This window comes from Glycine soja, chromosome 18, assembly GCF_004193775.1.
Source record: "Glycine soja cultivar W05 chromosome 18, ASM419377v2, whole genome shotgun sequence".
Lineage (NCBI taxonomy): Eukaryota > Viridiplantae > Streptophyta > Magnoliopsida > Fabales > Fabaceae > Glycine > Glycine soja.
In genome coordinates this window covers 55,145,576-55,164,857 of record NC_041019.1, presented here as the reverse complement: position 1 = coordinate 55,164,857, position 19,282 = coordinate 55,145,576, and the positions used below count along the sequence as shown (strand labels likewise).

Sequence of the window (19,282 nt, the reverse complement as noted above, 5' to 3'; positions counted from 1 at the left end):
CTTTATAAAAAAAATAAAGATAGATAAAACTTAAATCTCATTATCTATACGGTTAAACTCTTATAAAAAATTAATCATTCTGATTATTTTAATATTAAAATATAATACTCATTAAAAAAATTAAACTACAAAATAGTTAGGGAGCAAGTTCCCCCAATGCCTAAAGTAAATCCGTGCCCGAATAGATGAAAGTCCAATTAAAATATTTTTTTTTACTGCGTTTTAAATATTTCTTAAGGAATAGGATCATCTAGTGAAAACTCTTCTTTTAAAGAGAAAATGCTCCGATTGAAGAAAATTAAAATAATTAAAACGTTCTTTTTAAAAGAATGGCAACTAAAAGCACTCATTCATTCAGTTGTATACATACAGAGAGGGATTAAAGACATCAAGTGCTCAAAGTAAGAAGCATTGCATTTCGTATCTAGGGAATTATTCTCACAATTATTAAATTGACACACACAGCAGCAATAAACGCACGGGATGAGACGAAGACAACAACACAAGTATGAACGAAAAGCACTAAAACATGTATAAACATCTTCAAACCATGCGCAATGGTCTCAGTTTTCTTCAGTATGAGCACAGCGTTGTATAGGGTCACCTCTGCTTGGATTGGGAAAGCAGCTTCGATAACTTTGAAGTTGTGAACAGGGAACTGTTGGTTTATCTCAGTTGCTAGCTGCTCCCAAACTGACTCACCTCATAGACCATTCTTCCAAAATGGGACCCAGCCCATTTGGATAAGCCTGTGTCAGATTCGATTAAATTCGATTGCCTCGGTAGCAGGATAAGTATATCAAGTTATCAGTTGTATAACAATAGGTGATGAGAGTATCAAAGGAATCATAAGAAAAATATCTCAATTTTTAGTTGGAGTAACAACCCTCGTTTATTGCTATCAGCACTGCTTTTTTTTTTTTTGCAAAAATGTATCGCACCAACACTATTATATATACAAAATTCTCTCTTGGTCACACGATTGATACTCATGCTAACTTGAATACTACTGCTTCAACCTCATCGTCCCTTTGGATTCTTAGTCTCAGAGAAAACATCATCCGGGATCAACACAAAAGATTCCATCCTGCCATTGCTACGATCTCCATCACTTGTCGTGCTTGATCCAGTGTTCTCACTACAATCTGAAAGAGGTACAGTACTATGGCTACTGCTATCTTCATAATTAACAGCACTATCCTGAAACTGAAGAACAAACTCCAACACCCCAACAATGTCTTTCATGGAAGGTCGTTGAGTCCCATCCTCAAGCAAACAGCTCAGTGCCACCTCACTAAATTTGTTCAAACATTGAGGTTTTATCTGGCCCTTGAGTTCTGAATCCACAATCTCACTCAGAGTTCCCTTCTCATAGCAATGTTTTGCCCAATTAGCAAGTGACATTCGTTGTTTCTCCTCCCAATGGAGCAAAGGGTGCCTCCCAGATAACACCTCCAACAGCATCACCCCAAATGAGTACACCTCAGATTTCTCCGTCAAAATGTTTCGCTTGTAATACTCTGGATCCAAATATCCAATGCTACCTTTCACCTCAGTGTTCACGCTGGTGGTCATCATCGAAATACCCATCGGCCCCCCAATTCTGGCTAACCCGAAATCTGAAACCTTGGCCTCCCATTTCTCATCCAATAAGATATTGGCACTCTTGACGTCACGGTGAATTATCACCTGCTTCACACCTGTATGCAGATAATCCAATCCTCGCGCAACACCTATGCATGTCTGCAGCCTATGCTTCCACGACAGAGATGGGTTATCAGTGTTGTAGAGATGATCACGGAGGTTTCCACAATCCATGAATTCGTAAACCAGGATCATCTCATTGCTCTCGTAACAGTAACCGATGAGGGAAACAATATTGGGATGACGAAGTTGAGACAACATTTCGATCTCATTCTTGAACTCGCGAATACCTTGCCAAGAACCCTGTTTGAGCCTTTTGATTGCGACTGTAGTTGAACCATTGTCGATGTGGCCTTTGTACACATTGCCAAAGCCTCCCACGCCAACCACGAAGACTTCATCAAAGTTGTTGGTGGCAGTTCTCATTTCTTTGATTGAGAAGTGGTGGCAGAGGCCCGTTGGTACAGATAGTGAGCCATTGTCCCGAGAAGTTCCCTCTTTTTAATTTGAACTTTCATTGACGGTGACATTCTTCCTGCGTTTGATGAGGATGGCAATAAAGGAGAGCAAAAGGACACCGGAAACTGAACCTGCAATGGCAGCAAGAGTTCTCATGGTGGTGCCGTGGCTTTTCTTATTTGAGCTTTCAAGTGGAACCCGCTTTGGAGATTGTGGAAGAGGAGGGTCTGGATTAGGTCCAGCGAGATTACCTGTTGGGTCGTTGATCTTGAAGAGTTCAATTGCATTTATTTGAGCATCCTTGGCCAAGCTTTGAGGGTTAGGATGCATTTTCAGTGAAAGATTAAGCCTTTCCTGCTGATTCCCTGGGATGACAACTGCATACTGCCTAACCACTGGGACACCCTTCTGTTTATCGCTCCAACCGAGAACGTCTGCCCAGTCTTCAACCAACTGATCCTGAACGAATATGAAGAAGCTCAGGTCACCAGGATTTTCAATTCTCGGGTCAAGCTGGCAAAAGTGTAATCTTAGCAAGTAGGTGAAGCCTGAATCAACGGGAAGTTGCCATGTGAGGTTGAACCCCATGTTGACGGTGCCATTACTTCCCATATTCCTTAGGGATCGGTACACTGTGTCTGGTGCCGTGTAGTTAGGAGTCTTTGTGAATCTCAGCTTAATTCCAGAGTCAATATCTAGAGATAGTACACTTTGAGTCGTTACATATTTGTTATCCACATCCCAGCTCCTGAGCATACCCGTGTCCTGTGAGGCAGGGATTTGTTGGTCTCCAACTCTTAACCGATACTTTGTCTCCATAGCATAGTTGTTTTCAATGGGGAACGGGTTCGTATTGAGGCCAACTGGTTGAGGCCATCCAGTGATGTCATCGTCAGGATTGGTGTAGTAGAGAAAAGGGGGCATTGAAACAATCTCTATTCCATTGATGAAAGCGTACGAATCTTCGGTGCTTGGAATGAAGCTTATGTTGAGCCTCTCACCATCTCGGAGGTTGATGCAATACTCTCTGAATAAGAAGTTGTCCGGGTCATCATCAGCATCAGCATTGAGGGAAGCATTGAAGTATTGAAGGAGGGTGTATGGGCCTGCTTTGACTGAGAAATAGGCTTTGGAGCGATGGAAGTTTTGGTAGGAAGTTGAGTAGAAGAAGAGGCGAAGAAACTTTGGGCCTGTGGAGACAGAGAAAGAGTAAGTGAATTGGGAGTGAGAGAAACGAGCATCGGTGTAAGGACCTTCCAGGGTAGATGGTGTGAGTGCAGGAGCAGCAACCGAGTCCTTGTTTTCTGAGAGGAATTTGATGTCTGCAGTCCAATTGCGACCATCGCGCGTGGACAAGCTACTGTTAGAGCCACAGTTGATGCTGAAGAGTTCAACGGGACTATAAATAACATCTGCTATGGAAAGACTAGAGAGGCACAGCAAAAGAAGGAAGAAGATGGCCCCTGAAGCAATATGGGTGCCAGTTGTGTCCATGGATATAAGCTGTAAGCAAAGCAGCACACAGTTGCAAAACAGCGAGCTCAAACGATGGAATATGAAGTATGAATTATCAAGATTTCCTTTACTAATATTGCAGGATGATTCGTGTTTTTTTCTATTTTTTTCTAAGAAAGCAGGAGATTTCAAGTCTACGCTTGCCTTTGATTTTTGTTTGTTTGATGGACTATGCGTGAAAATTTCAGCCACGGCAAAATTAATAATGATTTGTGGACAACAATGTTAATAGACGTTAATTAAGAAAAAGAAAGAGATAGAAAAAAAATAAATAGATTTTAAAAATGTCAAATAGGAAAAACCTATATATTTATATATTAGAGTGTCCGTATATCATTTGTGTGATTTTTGCCTCAGCCATGGGTCTTTTGTGGGAAGACTTCGTATAGATTTTAGTTTTCCTCGTTTCTTTAATATGTAGTCTAAGCTTTTGTTGTTAGAAAAAAAAATTGTTGTGACTTTTGTTTATGTTGCATTATTTAAAAATAAAACAATAATTTATCTGATATAAACAATAATACCATACATGTCATACACTGGATTATGTTTATTTTCTCTAATTTTGTCTCTTTCAAACTCCTTCATTGCCTTCACCACCCGTCAGAGCGGGCCAATCGCCTCCATCACCATCTGCGGTATATCACCCTGTTTTCATTGGTAAAAATAAAATAAAATAATTAATTAATTAATTAGAAGAGTGTTTTTATATTTAATAAAATAAACTAGAAAAAATAGGAATGAGAATTAGGCCATCAAATTTCTCATTGTATAAAAGAACTTTTAACTCCTGGAGCAGTTTTACAAAATATTTTTTTATATTTTTTGTTCTTTTTTCTCACTAGAAATACAACCATTACCAACGGAGAATGTTTGAGCGACTACGTCAAGGTATGGGATGAATTACTCACGTTTAAGAATTAGAATGAACATGTATAGGATTCCTAGAGGATCAATTTTTGGGTTATTTTGAGTTATTTTTATGAAATTTAATTCTATTCTTATGTTTTTAATCCAAATTAATTTTGTTTGATGAACAAATTGATGTCCAGATAATAAATTATTGTGAAATTGATATGTTTTTGTATTGAATGTAAACCCTAGAAATTGAGTCTTTTTCTAATTCAATTCTCTTCTCCTCTATTGTATAATTTTTTTCATGCTTGTAACATTTTTTCCTCTTTGCCAATAATAATTTCTGGCAATTGTATTTTACGATTGGAATAATTTTGAAAAAATGTAAATAATTTCCATGATGATGGTACAGTGCATAGAATCAAGTTGTTGTTTCTCATTGCTGGATTTTCTTGATTTTGTTGGAATGCTAGGATATGCATGTATATGTTTTTCATATAAACAAATATATTTATATAAATTTCTGATTGCTATCTATGTATAATATTATATATATATATATATATAAAATATCACGTGTATTTGTATAATGGTGTGTCATATATATTTGCTACATGTAAATATATTTAAAAGCTTTGAAGTTAGATATATTTTATTATTATAATACAATTTATCTATTTGTTAAGTATATTTTGTAATTAGTTAATTGAGACTTAGGGGAAGTAAACACCACACTTTCTTCTCACTTATATGGTGTTCAACTTTCCACTTTTATCTGATATAGGACTTCACCTCACACTTATAACTCAACACTCTGATCATGATGCCATTGGTGTTATCATTAGCATCAGCCGTTGAGGGAAGCATTGAAGTCTCCAAGAAGGGTGTATGAGCCTGCTTTGATTGAGAAATAGGCTTTGTGGCAATCAAAGTTCTTGCATGAAGTTGAGTAGAAGAATAGCCGAAGGAACTTTGGGCCTGCAGTGACAAGGAAATGAGTAAGTGAATTGGGACTGAGAGAGACGAGCATAGTTGTAAGGAGCCTGTGATGTTGATATTTTGAGAGCTGGAGCAGCAAATGAGTGTTATCTTTCTGAGAGGAATTGAATGCCGTCTGCAATCCAATCCCGACCATCGTCCATGGACAAGTTGATGGATGAGCCACAGTTGATACTCAATTGATCAACGGGACAATAAATAACAACTGCTATGGAAAGGTAGGAGAGGCACAACAACAGCAGGGGAATGGCTCCTAAAGAAGTTTGCATCCCAGCTGGGTCCATCGATAAGCTGTGCCTCTAATCGAAGCAGCACACTGTAGTTAAGCAGAGACAATGAAACATCAACCACAATAAATATACTTATGATAAGATTTCTGTTACAGTGCAGCATGGTTCATGTGTATTTTCTCCAAAGCAGCGGAAGACTTCAAGTCTTTTGAATATTAATTATTTAATGTATATTATCTAAGTTGGAGAGAGACTTCAACTCTGCGTGGGGAACGACGAGGTCTACACTTGCTTGTTTTTGTTTTAATTTTTATATTTTGGACTGGCTGCTACGAGGAAATCATACCATGGTCCCCGACCACACTGTCAGCTTGTGGTCCGTGCCAATTATAGCTCAGCACCTATGAAGTCTAGATATGAGATACAATACGGATACTATACGATACAGATACGACAAATTTTTAAAATTAAAGATATAATACGTCTCGGATACGTTAATAAAATATATAAAAAGTTATATATAATTTCAGATATTTTTAGTTTTATAAAAAAGGGAAAGTGAGACAAATAATAATATTGGTGGTAGTTGTAAGAGAAATCTTGTATATCTAACCAAACTCACCTAGTTGTTAATATTGTTAGGAACTCGGCTCATGAAACTAATCAGCAAACACAATAATACCACAGCAGGTTTGTAGCAATGTAGCCCAAGAAGAGAAAAACCAAGCACTCCTTACCTTGAATCTCACTGTCACAACACGTTAACTCCGTTGCCAACACCGTTTCCTTGATCGGAATACTGTGGCATCTTATCATCTTGAATCCAACTAGTTAATTGAACTGTAAATTTTCTAACTTTGCAGGACAACAAAATAAAATTACACCAAAATTTCTCTCTTGAAGTTCCATCGGATCCCTCTATCAACAATAGATGACCAATTCATCCACTTTATTGCCACTAAACAATCACTTGCACCATTAAGTATGAATATGATTTGTATAATGTCCCAAAGCTTTCTCATGTTTAAAGTTGTCAGTTATTTTTCTATGATTGGACATAGACAATTGAAGACAATAGCTCTGTTATGTATGGTTCCCCTCTATATCAGGATCTTTGGTTCTTGTGATGTTATGGAATTCAGAAAAAACACATCAAGAGGAACAATATAAAGGTAAGAAGCTCAAGCAATAATTCTTTGTGCTTAACGAGACCCATCGGGAGGCCGTGTTGTTTGATACCTAAAAGGGAATCTAGAACAGGGTGTTTTGTTATGTAAAGATTGTGACCTGCAACTATCCGGTTGGTGTGACTTTGATTGGGATGAATATCCTTTAACTCGTAGGTCCCTTATCGGATGGTTTGTTCTACTTAGATCTTCTCCAATTTCATGGAAAACTAAGAAACAACAAATAATATCTCGCTCCTCTACTAAGACTGAGTATCGATCCATGACAGTTGTAACAAGAGAATTGAAATGGTTAAAAGGTCTTCTCCATAGTCTTGGTATCTTTCATTCTCAGCCTATGCGATTTCATTGTAACAGTCAAACAGTGCTTCATATTGTCAAAAATCTAATTTTTCATGAGCGTACCAAGCACATCGAAGTGGATTGCCACTTCATTCCCGACGAGTATCTCACTGGCAATATTACACCTACTTATCACAATTAGCTGATATTTTTACTAAGGCTCTTGGTCCCACTATCTACCGTGCAAGTTGGAGATATGCAATTTACATGCTCCAATTTGAGGGGGGTAATGATATCATGATGAGATAACAGGATATAATAGAATCTATGTAAAATTATGTGTAATTATTATATTATTTCGTATTATTTGTCTGTGATCATGTAAATTAATTTGTTTTTAGTCTAGATATAATCTTAAGAGTTTTATTTGGAGAATCAATCTGTATAACTCAATCTTAAAAGATTTTGCTTCATGTCATAGCAAAACATGAAATACGGAACATAATTATTCTGTCATAAAATCCTTACGCACCAAGCATAGCGTATAAAGATTTTGTACCAATTATTATATTTGTCATCGTCATGGCTATTTTTGCTCTAATGGTGGTGATATATGAATGTTATGTTGATGCAAAGAAATTTTAGTTTCATTTGTGTTTCCCTTCTTTTCAATGCTAGGAACTGTTATTCTCCAAATAATAGTATATTTCAAGATCAACTCCTCTGCAACACATAGAGAATGGGGAATATTCAGTCAAAACAAGATACCGCTTGGTCATGTCAAAGTTGACAGAACCAGAATATTCAACTAGTGCAATCTCGACTTCCCTTTGAACGGACGTATGGAAGGTTAAAGTGGCACCCAAATGTCAAAACCTTCTATGGAAGATATGCAAGAATATAGTCCCTGTCAGGGTCAATTTGCAAAAAACGATGCATACGATTGATTCAGTGTGCCCTTGTTGTGGGGAAGATGTGGAGTTAGTGAAATGTTCCTTCCTATAGTGCAGGAGAAGTTGCTCCCATCTGGTTTGCTAGCCAACTTGGTGGTTGTGTACTGACAAATGATATCTCCTTTACTCAATGGATGCCAGCTCTACCAATTGGTCCAATTGATAAGGAATAAGCTTATATCATAAAAGGATGTGGCTTAATTTCTGCTGTCAGATTTTATTGAAAGGTAATCTCTAAGTACCTCTATAATTCTTTGAGCCCTAGGTCATTTCCGACCCTTGTAAGAATGAGTGAAGATGAGCAATATATAATTGGCAATATATAATGTGGTGTCTAATTTACTACTATTATTTGTTTGTGTCCCTTTGATAGTGATCTACAAAGACGTTACCCCTTGTGTTGATTTGAGCTCACCAAATAACTAAGGAAGCATGTCTTCTAAGTCACTAATGTGATATCTTCTTCCTAGTGAAATGACAGAGCATGCTCCAATCCCCCGTTCCAGGTATTGGTTAATGATCAATAATGGTTTTGGAGAATAAGGTATAATGACCATTGGTGTTTGTGACATTTGCTTGTGTTGGATTACAAGTGTGAGGTAAATTCTTACATCAGATAAAATTAAAAAAGTTGAGTACCATACAAGTGAGGAACGAGCCATAAATCTGAGTCTTAAGGTTTTGAGTTAAAGTGTGGTGTCAAATTTCCTTATGTGGTAGCTCGTGGTCCATTGATGTAAATCTTCCCGGTGTTTTCTGGCATCTTTGGATGATATCTATGAAATTCTCTGCTGTACCCCATGATACCTATAAGTGCAAGTATTAGCTTATTTTAACTGATAAAAATCTATTTCAATAAGCTCATAAAATAATTTAAAAAATTATCCTCAAGTTCAGCTTTGGCTTTGACATAAAGGTAGTGTAGTCCACTTGCTGCTCCTATGCATATCTCTACCCTTTTCTTCCATGATAGTGCTTCAGTATCCTCACCATATGAAAAAGGGAAAGGGAGACCAATAATGATATTTGAGGAAGTTGTTAAGAGAAACCTTATACTGAATAATATTGCTAAATGTTTAGTCTTTAATCCAATTAAATGACATTGTGTGATCAATATAACCGAATTCAGCTAGTAAGACTTCGGTTATTATTGTTATGAACTTGGATCATGAAACTAATCAGCACAACATGATAGTAGCACTGCAGGTTTGTAGCAATGTAGCCCAAGAAGAGAAAAACCAAGCACTCCTTACCTTGAATCTCAGCTGTCACAGCATGTTACCACCCGCAACAAGCCAACCACTGCACGTTGCCAACTTTTGGCCTTTTATAGACCTTTTGAGCCAATGATTGGTTGTCGAATCTCCTCGACCGGAATCCTGTTGCATCTCAAGTTCAACAGCAAAGCATGCTCAAGTTCCACCTCCACTTCACCAATTAGGGTGATGAAGCTGGCAGAGCAATTCAATTTTATTAATGAACTCTTTCCATATTCGAGTTGATTGAATCTCTTCACTGCGGCTGTATAATCAGAACCATCATGATGTTGGAGATAACCTTTGTATACTTTACCAGATGCTTCCTATCCAATTAGTCTCTTTTGATCAAAGTTGTTCGTTGATTTCCTCATATCAGCGAGAGAAAATCGATGGCACAGCTCTTCTCTTACTGTTGGATACTGTCTCTGATCGATGAACTTGTGTGCTTCGAACGGCAGAAGCTCAAACATTTGAGAAACATTTCTCCTAATTTCTGCCTTCTTTTCGTCTCCAATTTCTCATTTATAATTGACATTTGGCAGTCCCGTCTTCTTTCATTTGTGAGTTTCCTGTTTCTCGAGTTTCTCAGCAGCTTCCACACGTTTTGGCCTATTTTCAAAAGAAGTTTGTGATTTTCACACTTCATCTTATAATTTCTTTTTTTATTATCTAGTATTTTTTCTGTTTTATTATTTTTTTAGTTATTTCAAAAAGTTGAAGTTTCAATTACTATTGGAACTCATAAAGTCATTTAAGTATTTTTTTTTGTGTTCAGAAATAAAAAAAATTAAGCCAGTAAGAGGACTTGATCAGTTTGGGCCAAGTTAGTTTGTTGCTATTTAAATTTATTTCTTCAGTTTTTAATTATAAGATTATTTTTAAAAAATTATTTGTCTTTTTTTATAAAATATTTTTTGAATTTTTAGATGTGTTAATTATTTTTTTATATATACCCTTAATTATTTCCTCTTCAAATATTAATAAAAAATAATTAAATAGATAGAGAGATGAAAAAAAAATAATTTTGGAATGATAATATAAATAACTGAAATGTGATTAATTAAATTAATTATTTTTCTTAAAGAATATTAGTTGAAAAAATCTTATAATTAATTAGAGATGGACGAAATGTCAATTTATTGCTCTCACACATTAAAAATTAAATTAATGTAACATGTTAATCTTGGGACCAATAAAGGGTCCTTAGTAGATCATATTGAGTTAAAGGGTTTGAATTTGGTCTCTAAGTTAGAGGAAATAAATGGATAAATTAACCAAAAATTGAAAACATGGATAGAACAACAAAGGGTGCCAAAGGGAGTGCAAAGTTGCATAAATGAAGGTGAGCTCTTTCAACATAACGTGTATGAGTGGATCTGCAAAGAAAAGAAAATATGATCCATTGTTTCATCCAATGAGTTGGATTTAATCACAATACAAGGAACAAAAAGTAGAAGATTATGAGAAGGTATGTGGAAAAAAAAGAATAGCTTTTTGGCTGGAAGTTTGTACCAGCCATGGTTGACATGAGTGTAACTTGTTTTGTTTCCTTTGAGGGAAGTGGCTTCCTGGGAGAATGCCCAGAATTTGGAAAATAAAGAGTTTATATATGTATTGTTGTTAACAGTTAAGCAATTTGTAATTCTGCTGATAAAAGGAGCTTCTAGGAAAAATTGATGGCAAAAAGAGGCATAGGCAGTGGCGAATGATGTGTATTGGGTGGATTTAAAAGGATCCTTAATAGATATGTATAGAAACATCAATGCGGCAGTTTAACAATTTTATTTGGCGCTCAACAATCTTCCTTTGTTAGAAGAAAATTCACATGGCAAAGATGGGATGGCTTAGCAATTTCAAGACTTAGAAAACCTGGGATATATATTTTGGCGCAATGGGCTCTTCAAAGGAATTAATATATGATATCACTGCCCAGTTATTATATGTGACGTACTGTTCTAATTGGGGTCGTTTAAAGTTTAATAACTACTGGCTGGAAGATAGAAGTTTTTCTCAAGTGATAAAATAGTGCTGGTCTAAGGAGCAAGTATCTAGCTGGAAAGCATTTGTCTTGAAGGAAAAATGTTTGGGTCAGAACCAAAATTGTAGGCAAATTTATCATAGACATGCATAATATTTATTGAAGGGAGAAAAGACAAATTGTAAAAGTACACTTAGCGTTAATATTATAATATAACAGCTGCATTTTTTTTTCGATCAGTTAATTCTTATAATAATTTAATTCATTAAAAAGTATAATTAAATCATTTTAATTTGTACTAAAATCACACTACGTACTCGTGCTGTACTTGAATACTTCTCCAACATCATCGTCCTTTTGGATCCTTAATCTCAGAGAAAACATCATTCGAGATTAACACAAAAGATTCCTTGCTCCCATAGCTGCGATCTCCTTCGCTTGTGGTGCTCAATCCAGTGCTCTTACTATAATCTGAAACATGTACACTACTATGGCTACTGCCAAACACGTCCTCACTATCTTCATAATCCCTGCCACTCTCCATGACTCCATCATTAGCAGCACTATCCTGAAGCTGTAGAACCAACTCCAGCATCCCAACAACGTCCTTCATGGAGGGCCTCTGAGTCCCATCCTCAAGCAAACAGCTTAGGGCAACGTCACCAAATTTGCGCAAACACACAGGTGCTATCTGGCCCTTGAGTTCTGCATCCACAATCCTACTCAGAGTTCCCTTCTCATAGCAATGCTTCGCCCATTTAACAAGTGACATGCGTTGCTTCTCCTCCCAATGGAGCAAAGGCTGCCTCCCAGATAATACCTCCAAGAGCACCACCCCAAAGGAGTACACGTCAGACTTCTCCGTCAAACGTAGTCGTTTGTAATACTCGGGGTCTAAATATCCAATGCTACCTTTCACCCCAGTGTTCACATGGGTCATCGAAATACCTGTGGGCCCAATTCGGGATAACCCAAAGTCTGAAACCTTGGCCGCCCATTTTGCATCCAACAAGATATTGGTGCTCTTCACGTCACGGTGAATAATCATGTGCTTCACACCTGTATGTAGATAATTCAGTCCTCGTGCAACACCTATACATATATGAAGTCTTTGCTTCCACGACAAAGACGGGTTATCAGTGTCGTAGAGATGGTCACGGAGAGCTCCGTGATCCATGAATTCGTAAACAAGTATCATCTCATTGCTCTCATAACAGTAACCGAGGAGGGAAACGAGATTTAGATGACGAAGTTGAGAAAGCATTTCGATCTCGGTCACGAACTCATCCACACCTTGCCGAGAACCCGGTTTGAGCCTTTTGATTGCGACGGGTGTTGAACTGTCCTCGATGTAGCCTTTGTACACGTTGCCGAAGCCTCCCGTGCCAACGATGAAGAGTTCATCGAAGTTGTTGGTGGCGGCTCTGATTTCTTCGATTGAGAAGTGGCGGCAGAGGTTGGTTGGTAGCGATGATGAGCCATCGCCATGAGAGCTTCCGTCGTTTTGGTTGGAACACTTGTCAATGGCGACGTTCTTCTTGCGTTTGATGAGGAAGAAAGCGACAACAAGGGAGACCCAAACGACACCGGAAACTGCACCTGCGACGGCGGCAAGAGTTCTTGTGGTGCAGCTGCTTTTCTTTTTTGAGTTTTCAACAGGAGCCTTGGGGGTTTGTTGAGGAGGGTCTGGGTTCGGTCCGGCAAGATTACCTGTTGATTCGTTAATTTTGAAGAGTTCAAGGGCGTTTAGTTGTGCGTCCTTGATGTTGCTTTGAGGGTGAGGATGCAGTTTCAGTGAAAGATTTGGTTTCTTCTGATTCACCGGGATGGAAACTACATAGTCTCTAACCACTGGGACACCCTTCTGGTTATAGGTCCATAAGAGAACATCTGCCCAATTGGTAACCAACTGATCCTCTATGTAGATGAAGAACATCAGGTCACCAGCCAGGCGAACTTGCGGGTCAAGCTGGCAAAAGTGTAACCTTAGCAAGTAGGTGAAGCCAGAATCAACAGGAAGCTGCCATGTGAGGTTGAATCTCATGTTCATAGAGCCCATTCCCATGTTCCTTACGGTTCGGTACACTTCGTCTGGTGCCGTGTAGTTTTGAGTCATATTGAAGCTCAGCTTAGTTATACGCCCAAAATCAACAGATGGTGCACTTTGAGTAGTTAGGTAGTTGTCATCGACTTTCCAGGTTCTGAGCATACCTGTGTCTCTTGAGGCGGTGATGTCATTTCCTGCGACGTTTAACCGGTAGATAGTCTCCAGAGCTAAGCTGTTTTCAATATGATATTGGGATAGTGTGCCAACAATTTGCGGCACTCGAGCGTAGTCGTGAGGATTGGTGTAGTAGAGAAAAGGGGGCATTGAAACAATCTCGATTCCATTGATGAAAGCGTACGAATATGGATGTTGAGCTGTTTTGCTTGGAATGAACGTTATGTTGAGCTGCTTGTGACCATCTTCAAGGTTGATGCAATACTCTCTGAACAAGATGTCGGGCTGGCCGGGGTCGTCATCAGCAGCGGCATTGAGGGAAGCATCGAAATCTCGAAGGAGGGTGTATGGGCCAGCTGTGACTGAGAAACAGGCTTTGGTGCGATCAAAGCTTTGGTATGAAACTGAGTAGAAGAAGAGGCGAACAAATTTTGGGCCTGCTTTGAGAGAGAAGGAGTAGGTGAATTTTGAGTGAGAGAGACGAGCATAAGTGTAAGGGCCCTGTATTGTTGTTGGTGTGTTTGGAGGAGCAGCAACTGAGCCCTGGCTTTCGGAGAGGAGTTTACTGTTGTTGTCTCCAATCCAGTTCCGACCATCGAGTGTGAAGTTGGTGGATGATCCACAGCTGATGCTGAAGAGCTCAAGGGGAGGATAAATAACCTCTGCTATGGAGAGGAAAGGGAGACACGGCAATATGAGGAGGATTGTTCCTAAAGCAATTCGTATGCAATTTGTGTCCATCGATATGGCTAATGCAATGGAAGCAGCACACATTAGCGAAAAACATGGAGCTCAAACACGATCAACGAATGAATATACTTATAAAGGTTGGGCAGTTGGTGATAAGTGCAGAATTTAGAATACTGGTTTCGAGGGTACCAGCTCCTCCAAAAGACTAAGATAGGGAGAAAACTTGCTATTTTTCATTGATAATTCTGGTGCTGTTATTACATTATATTTATACTGATACCCTCCTAACGGAATTTGTCTTTTGTGAATTCAGGATATCACAATTTGTTATTCTTGCTCCCTAATTTCCTAGCACCGAATCCTTCAGCGTTTCCAGATCCTTCTTCACACGATTGCAGGATTTTAGATGAAGTCTTTTAGGTACGTGGGCCTCATAATCTTCCTTTTAGCTCTGCTCTCTGTTTGCACCTCATTGTTTGCTTTGTTTACCCCTGTTGTTGCTACTGTAGAATCCTCCTCTTGACTTGCTGTGTTATTCCCTGAGCTATCATCCGGTGGCCCTTGCAAAATCACCTTGCCCTCAAGGTGATATTCCTTTCGTAAGCTCTCCCAATCCTCCCAAGAAGTCTCATCGGGAGAGAGACCTTCCCATTGCACCAATACCTCCCAAGGGCCTGTAGGGGATGCTTTGCGATAACTCAATATGGCCAAAGGTGAGATGAGAGGTTGGTTTTGAAGAAATTGAGTCGGTAATGGAGCTGTTTCACCAATATTCGGGGACGCCGGACTCCCTTGGAATCTCTTTAGCAAAGAACAATGGAAAACAGGGTGTATGCGAGCTGTGTCGGGCAATTGCAGGCGATATGCCACAGGACCGATTCGTTCGATCACCTTGAATGGTCCAAAATAGCGTTTTGCCAATTTCCCTCGCGTATCCATTGTGTCCTTGGCTGAAAATTGTCTGCGGGGTCGGAGTTTCACGAGCACCCAGTCCCCCACTTGATACTCTTCTTCTCGGCGCTTAGCATCTGCAACTTTCTTCATTGTGGCTTGAGCTTTGAGTAGCTTCTTCCTGATGATCTTGAAGGTTTCCTCCCGATTAGTGAGCATATCCTCCACTGCATCCAATTTGGAAGATCCTGTCAAGTAATCGGGAAAATTGAAGGGTTGTCGCCCGAAAGTGATCTCGTACGGTGTAGCTCCGGTGGCCGCGTTCCATGACGTATTGTGGGACCATTCCACCCACAAAAGAAGCTTCCCCCATGACTTTGGTTTGTCGTTCACGAAAGCTCTAAGGTACTGTTCCACGACTCTGTTCATAACCTCCGTCTGCCCATCACTCTGGGGGTGATAGGCGGAGCTCATCCGAAGCTGAGTGCCGCTGTACCGGAACAATTCCTGCCAAAATTTGCTTACGAACAAGGGATCTCGGTCAGAGACCAAACTGCGTGGCAAACCGTGTATCTTTCCGACAATCTCCATGAATAAGGTGGCCACCGTATGCGCCGTGTGTGACGTAGGCAACATCCCTAGATGAATCCCTTTTGAAAAGCGATCCACCACAACCAAGATCACTGTGTTACCATGGTACGATGGAAGGCCAAGGATAAAGTCCAAGGAAAGGTCTTCCCAAGGACGATAAGGTACCGGCAAGGGGCAAAGTAATCCGGCGCTCTTCTTAGTTTCATACTTAGTCTGTTGACAATGAATGCATTGAGACACGTGGCGAATCACATCCTCTCGAATACCAGGCCAGTAGAAATTTTCAGTGACACGAGCCAACGTCTTAGCAATTCCCATGTGGCCCCCTGTCGGAGTACAATGGTACTCTGTTAGTAGAGTGGGGATCATCTGAAATTCTCGGGGTAACCAAATCCTTTTCTTATGAAGAACCAGATCATTACTGATGGTGAAATGAGGGTGAGCTGCAGGAGAGTCCCTGATGGTTTTGCGGTGGGCCACATAAGCAGGATGAGCTTCTAACTGTTGCCGCAATTCGGAGATGAAAGTGAGGCAAGGTACAGAAAGAGTCATCAAGGAGGAAGAAGCTGTTTCCGGAAGTCGAGATAAGGCATCCGCAGCTCGATTTTGGACACCGGAACGGTAAATGATCTGGTAATCGTACCCCATCAACCTTGCGAGATAAGTATGCTGTTCAGGGGTTTGAATGGCCTGTGTAAGCAATTCTTTGAGACTCCTATGATCCGTGATGATCAGGAAACGATGCCCAAGTAAATACTGACGCCACCTCTTCACCGCCGTAGTGATAGCAAACAACTCACGTACGTAAGTGGAAGCGGTGAGGAGCTTGGCCGTAAACGGTTTACTGAAAAAGGCAATAGGGTGCCCCTTTTGAGATAATACCGCACCCATGCCTACCCCCGACGCATCCGTTTCAAGTGTGAACGGTAAAGTGAAATCCGGCAGGGCCAATACTGGTGCCTCTGATAAAGCCTTCTTCAAATGGTCAAAGGCTAGCTGTGCCTTAGTGGTCCATTGAAATTTGGTCAAAGTGGTCAACTGCACCAAAGGGGCTGCGATAGAAGCGTACCCCTTAATGAATTTTCTGTAGAATCCTGCAAGGCCCAGGAAGCTACGGACAGCTCTGATTGTGTGAGGTACCGGCCATTGTCGAATAGCTTCAATTTTGGAAGCAACGGGTTGAACCCCCTCGTGTGAAACTAAGTGACCAAGATATTCAACCTGGGATTGCACAAAGAAGCACTTAGAAAGTTTAAGTACGAATTGATGGTCAAGCAATACCTGGAAGGCAGCTTCCAAGTGAGTGAGATGTTCTTCAATGGAGGCGCTGTAAATCAGTATATCGTCGAAGAAGACGATAACGAAGCGACGAAGGTATGGTTGGAACAGGGAGTTCATGGTGGCCTGGAAAGATGAGGGAGCATTGCACAATCCAAATGGCATAACCCGGAACTCATAATGGCCGTGGTGAGTTCGGAATGCAGTTTTCGGAATGTCGCCGGCGTGCATGCGTATCTGGTGGTACCCCTGAAGAAGATCCAATTTCGAGAAACAGCGTGCACCCCCTAGCTCATCGAGGAGCTCGTCAATGGTGGGAATGGGGAAACGGTCCTTAATGGTCAGAGCATTCAATGCGCGGTAGTCCACACAGAATCTCCAGGAGCCATCGTGCTTCCTGACCAACAGAACGGGAGAGGAGAAAGGGCTTGTGCTCGGTTGGATAAGCCCTTTCTGAAGCATTAGTTCAACCTGAGCCTCAATTTCCTGTTTCTGGAAATGAGGGTAACGATAGGGGCGCACATTGACCGGAGAAGCTTGGGGAACGAGGTGAATGCGGTGGTCGGTGGCTCGGGCTGGTGGAAGGTGGTCAGGAGGTTGAAACAGAGGGCAAAATCTATCGAGAAGAGCTTGTAAGAGAGGATTAGTGGGTATGTTGGTAACGGAAGAAGCATCGTCCGGGAGGACGGCCACATGAAAGAACAGACCATTGGGTTGACGATGAACGAGTCTGTGAAACTGAGATGAAGATAAAGAGGTCAGGGTCATCTCTGTGTCTCCTTTAAGATCAACAAATTGCCCTTCATGGAAGAACTTCATGCATAATGAATTGTAATCTGTCAACACGGGGCCCAGGGACTTCAACCACTGCACCCCGAGAACGATGTTGGCCCCTGCGATTGGAAGAACATGTAAGTCTACCATGAACTGAGTAGCCTGAATGGTGATGAGAAGGCCTTCACATAACGAATTGCACTCAAGCTGCTGTCCATTGCCCACCAAGACCCGTAATGGAGTCGTGCTACGAGTCGCGAGGCCCAATTGAGAGACGAGGTGATGTTGGATAAAGTTATGCGTGCTGCCGCCGTCTACCAACAGGACAACGGGGTGGCCGTCGACGGTGCCCATGAACCGGAGCGTTTCGGGTGCGACATTCCCGGCCAATGAATTGAAGCTGATTTGGGCCGGGTATGGGTCAAGCGGGTCAGGAGGGGTTAGTGTTTGTGTTTCGGGTCGTGGGTCGGGTGGGTGTATAAAAGGGGAATTAGGGTCCTCTTCTTCAGAGATGAGGAGGAAGGCTCGGGAGGTGCAGCGGTGGCCGCGATGATATCGTTCATCGCAATTGAAGCAGAGCCCACGCTCCCTGCGTGAGGCTATCTCTTCCTGGGATAAACGGCGGACGGTAGGGGGTGGGGGTCGAGCTGAGGAGGGAAGGAGGGGGGAACGGGGTGGGGTGATGGTCCTGAGGGGTGGAGGTTGGGTCAGGGAAGGGGAGGGGTGAGTCAAATGGGGAGAGGGTGGGATTGTGGAGGACCGAGGACGCGGCGGAGGGCGGGCGTCCAGGAGCTTCTCTTCCTGGAGGCGCGCTAAGCCGGCCGCCTGGACGAGGGTTAAAGGCTGATGAGCCTGAACCTCACGGCGGATATCGGGGCTTAGGCCTGAGATGAAACAGCTGAGGAGAAAGGGGGTGGGCAGTCCAATTGTCCGATTGGCGAGATCCTCAAAGGTGGCTAGGTAGTCAGCCACCGTACCGTGCTGGGTTAATTTAAACAGGGTGCCGGTGGGGTCTTCGTACTGCGAAGGAGCGAAACGCGTCTGAAGGGCCTGGAGGAAAACCGGCCACGAAGTGAATTGGCCGTTGCCGGCCATCCACTGATACCAGGAGAGAGCACGGCCATCCATGTAAAATGAAGCTACGGTAAGCCTTTCGTTCTCCGGTGTACGATGATACTCAAAGAATTGAGTAATTTTGAAGATCCAGCCCAATGGATCAGTACCGTCAAAACGAGGTACATCTAACTGTATTTTGTGACTGGTGTGCTGAGCAGGGGAAGGTGCAGAAGATGGAGGAGCAGAAGAAATGGGTGTTTCGGTCAGGGTGGGTGGAAGACGATGGAGGAGATCATCAAGCTTGAGGGTCATGGCTTGTAGAGTCTCTCCAAGGGAGAGCTGATGTGCGGTTAATTTGCGAATGGCATCTTCAAGAGTGGGGGAGGAATCGGCCATGGAGGCAGCAACGAGAGCACCAAGATG

At 41.3% G+C, this 19,282-nt stretch overlaps 1 protein-coding gene across 1 annotated transcript; it reads right to left on the bottom strand.

Moving 5' to 3' along the window:
• Positions 1-343: 343 nt before the first annotated feature.
• On the bottom strand, positions 344-14,406 carry LOC114396670 (receptor-like protein kinase FERONIA). The gene is made up of 2 exons (XM_028358766.1): positions 12,144-14,406; positions 344-1,495 (listed from the first exon to the last, which is right to left on the bottom strand). Exons 1-2 carry the CDS (start codon positions 14,351-14,353, stop codon positions 1,021-1,023), a joined length of 2,685 nt encoding a protein of 894 aa, XP_028214567.1. The 5' UTR covers positions 14,354-14,406; the 3' UTR covers positions 344-1,020.
• Between the last annotated feature and the right edge of the window lie 4,876 nt (positions 14,407-19,282).

Coding starts and splice junctions, on each gene's coding strand:
- LOC114396670 (XM_028358766.1), bottom strand. CDS start 14,353: ATGTGTGCTGCTTCCATTGCATTAGCCATATCGATGGACACAAATTGC. Junction 1,496..12,143: donor CAGCCTTTGCTCCATTGGGA/GGAGAAGCAACG, acceptor AAACATTTTGAC/GGAGAAATCTGAGGTGTACT.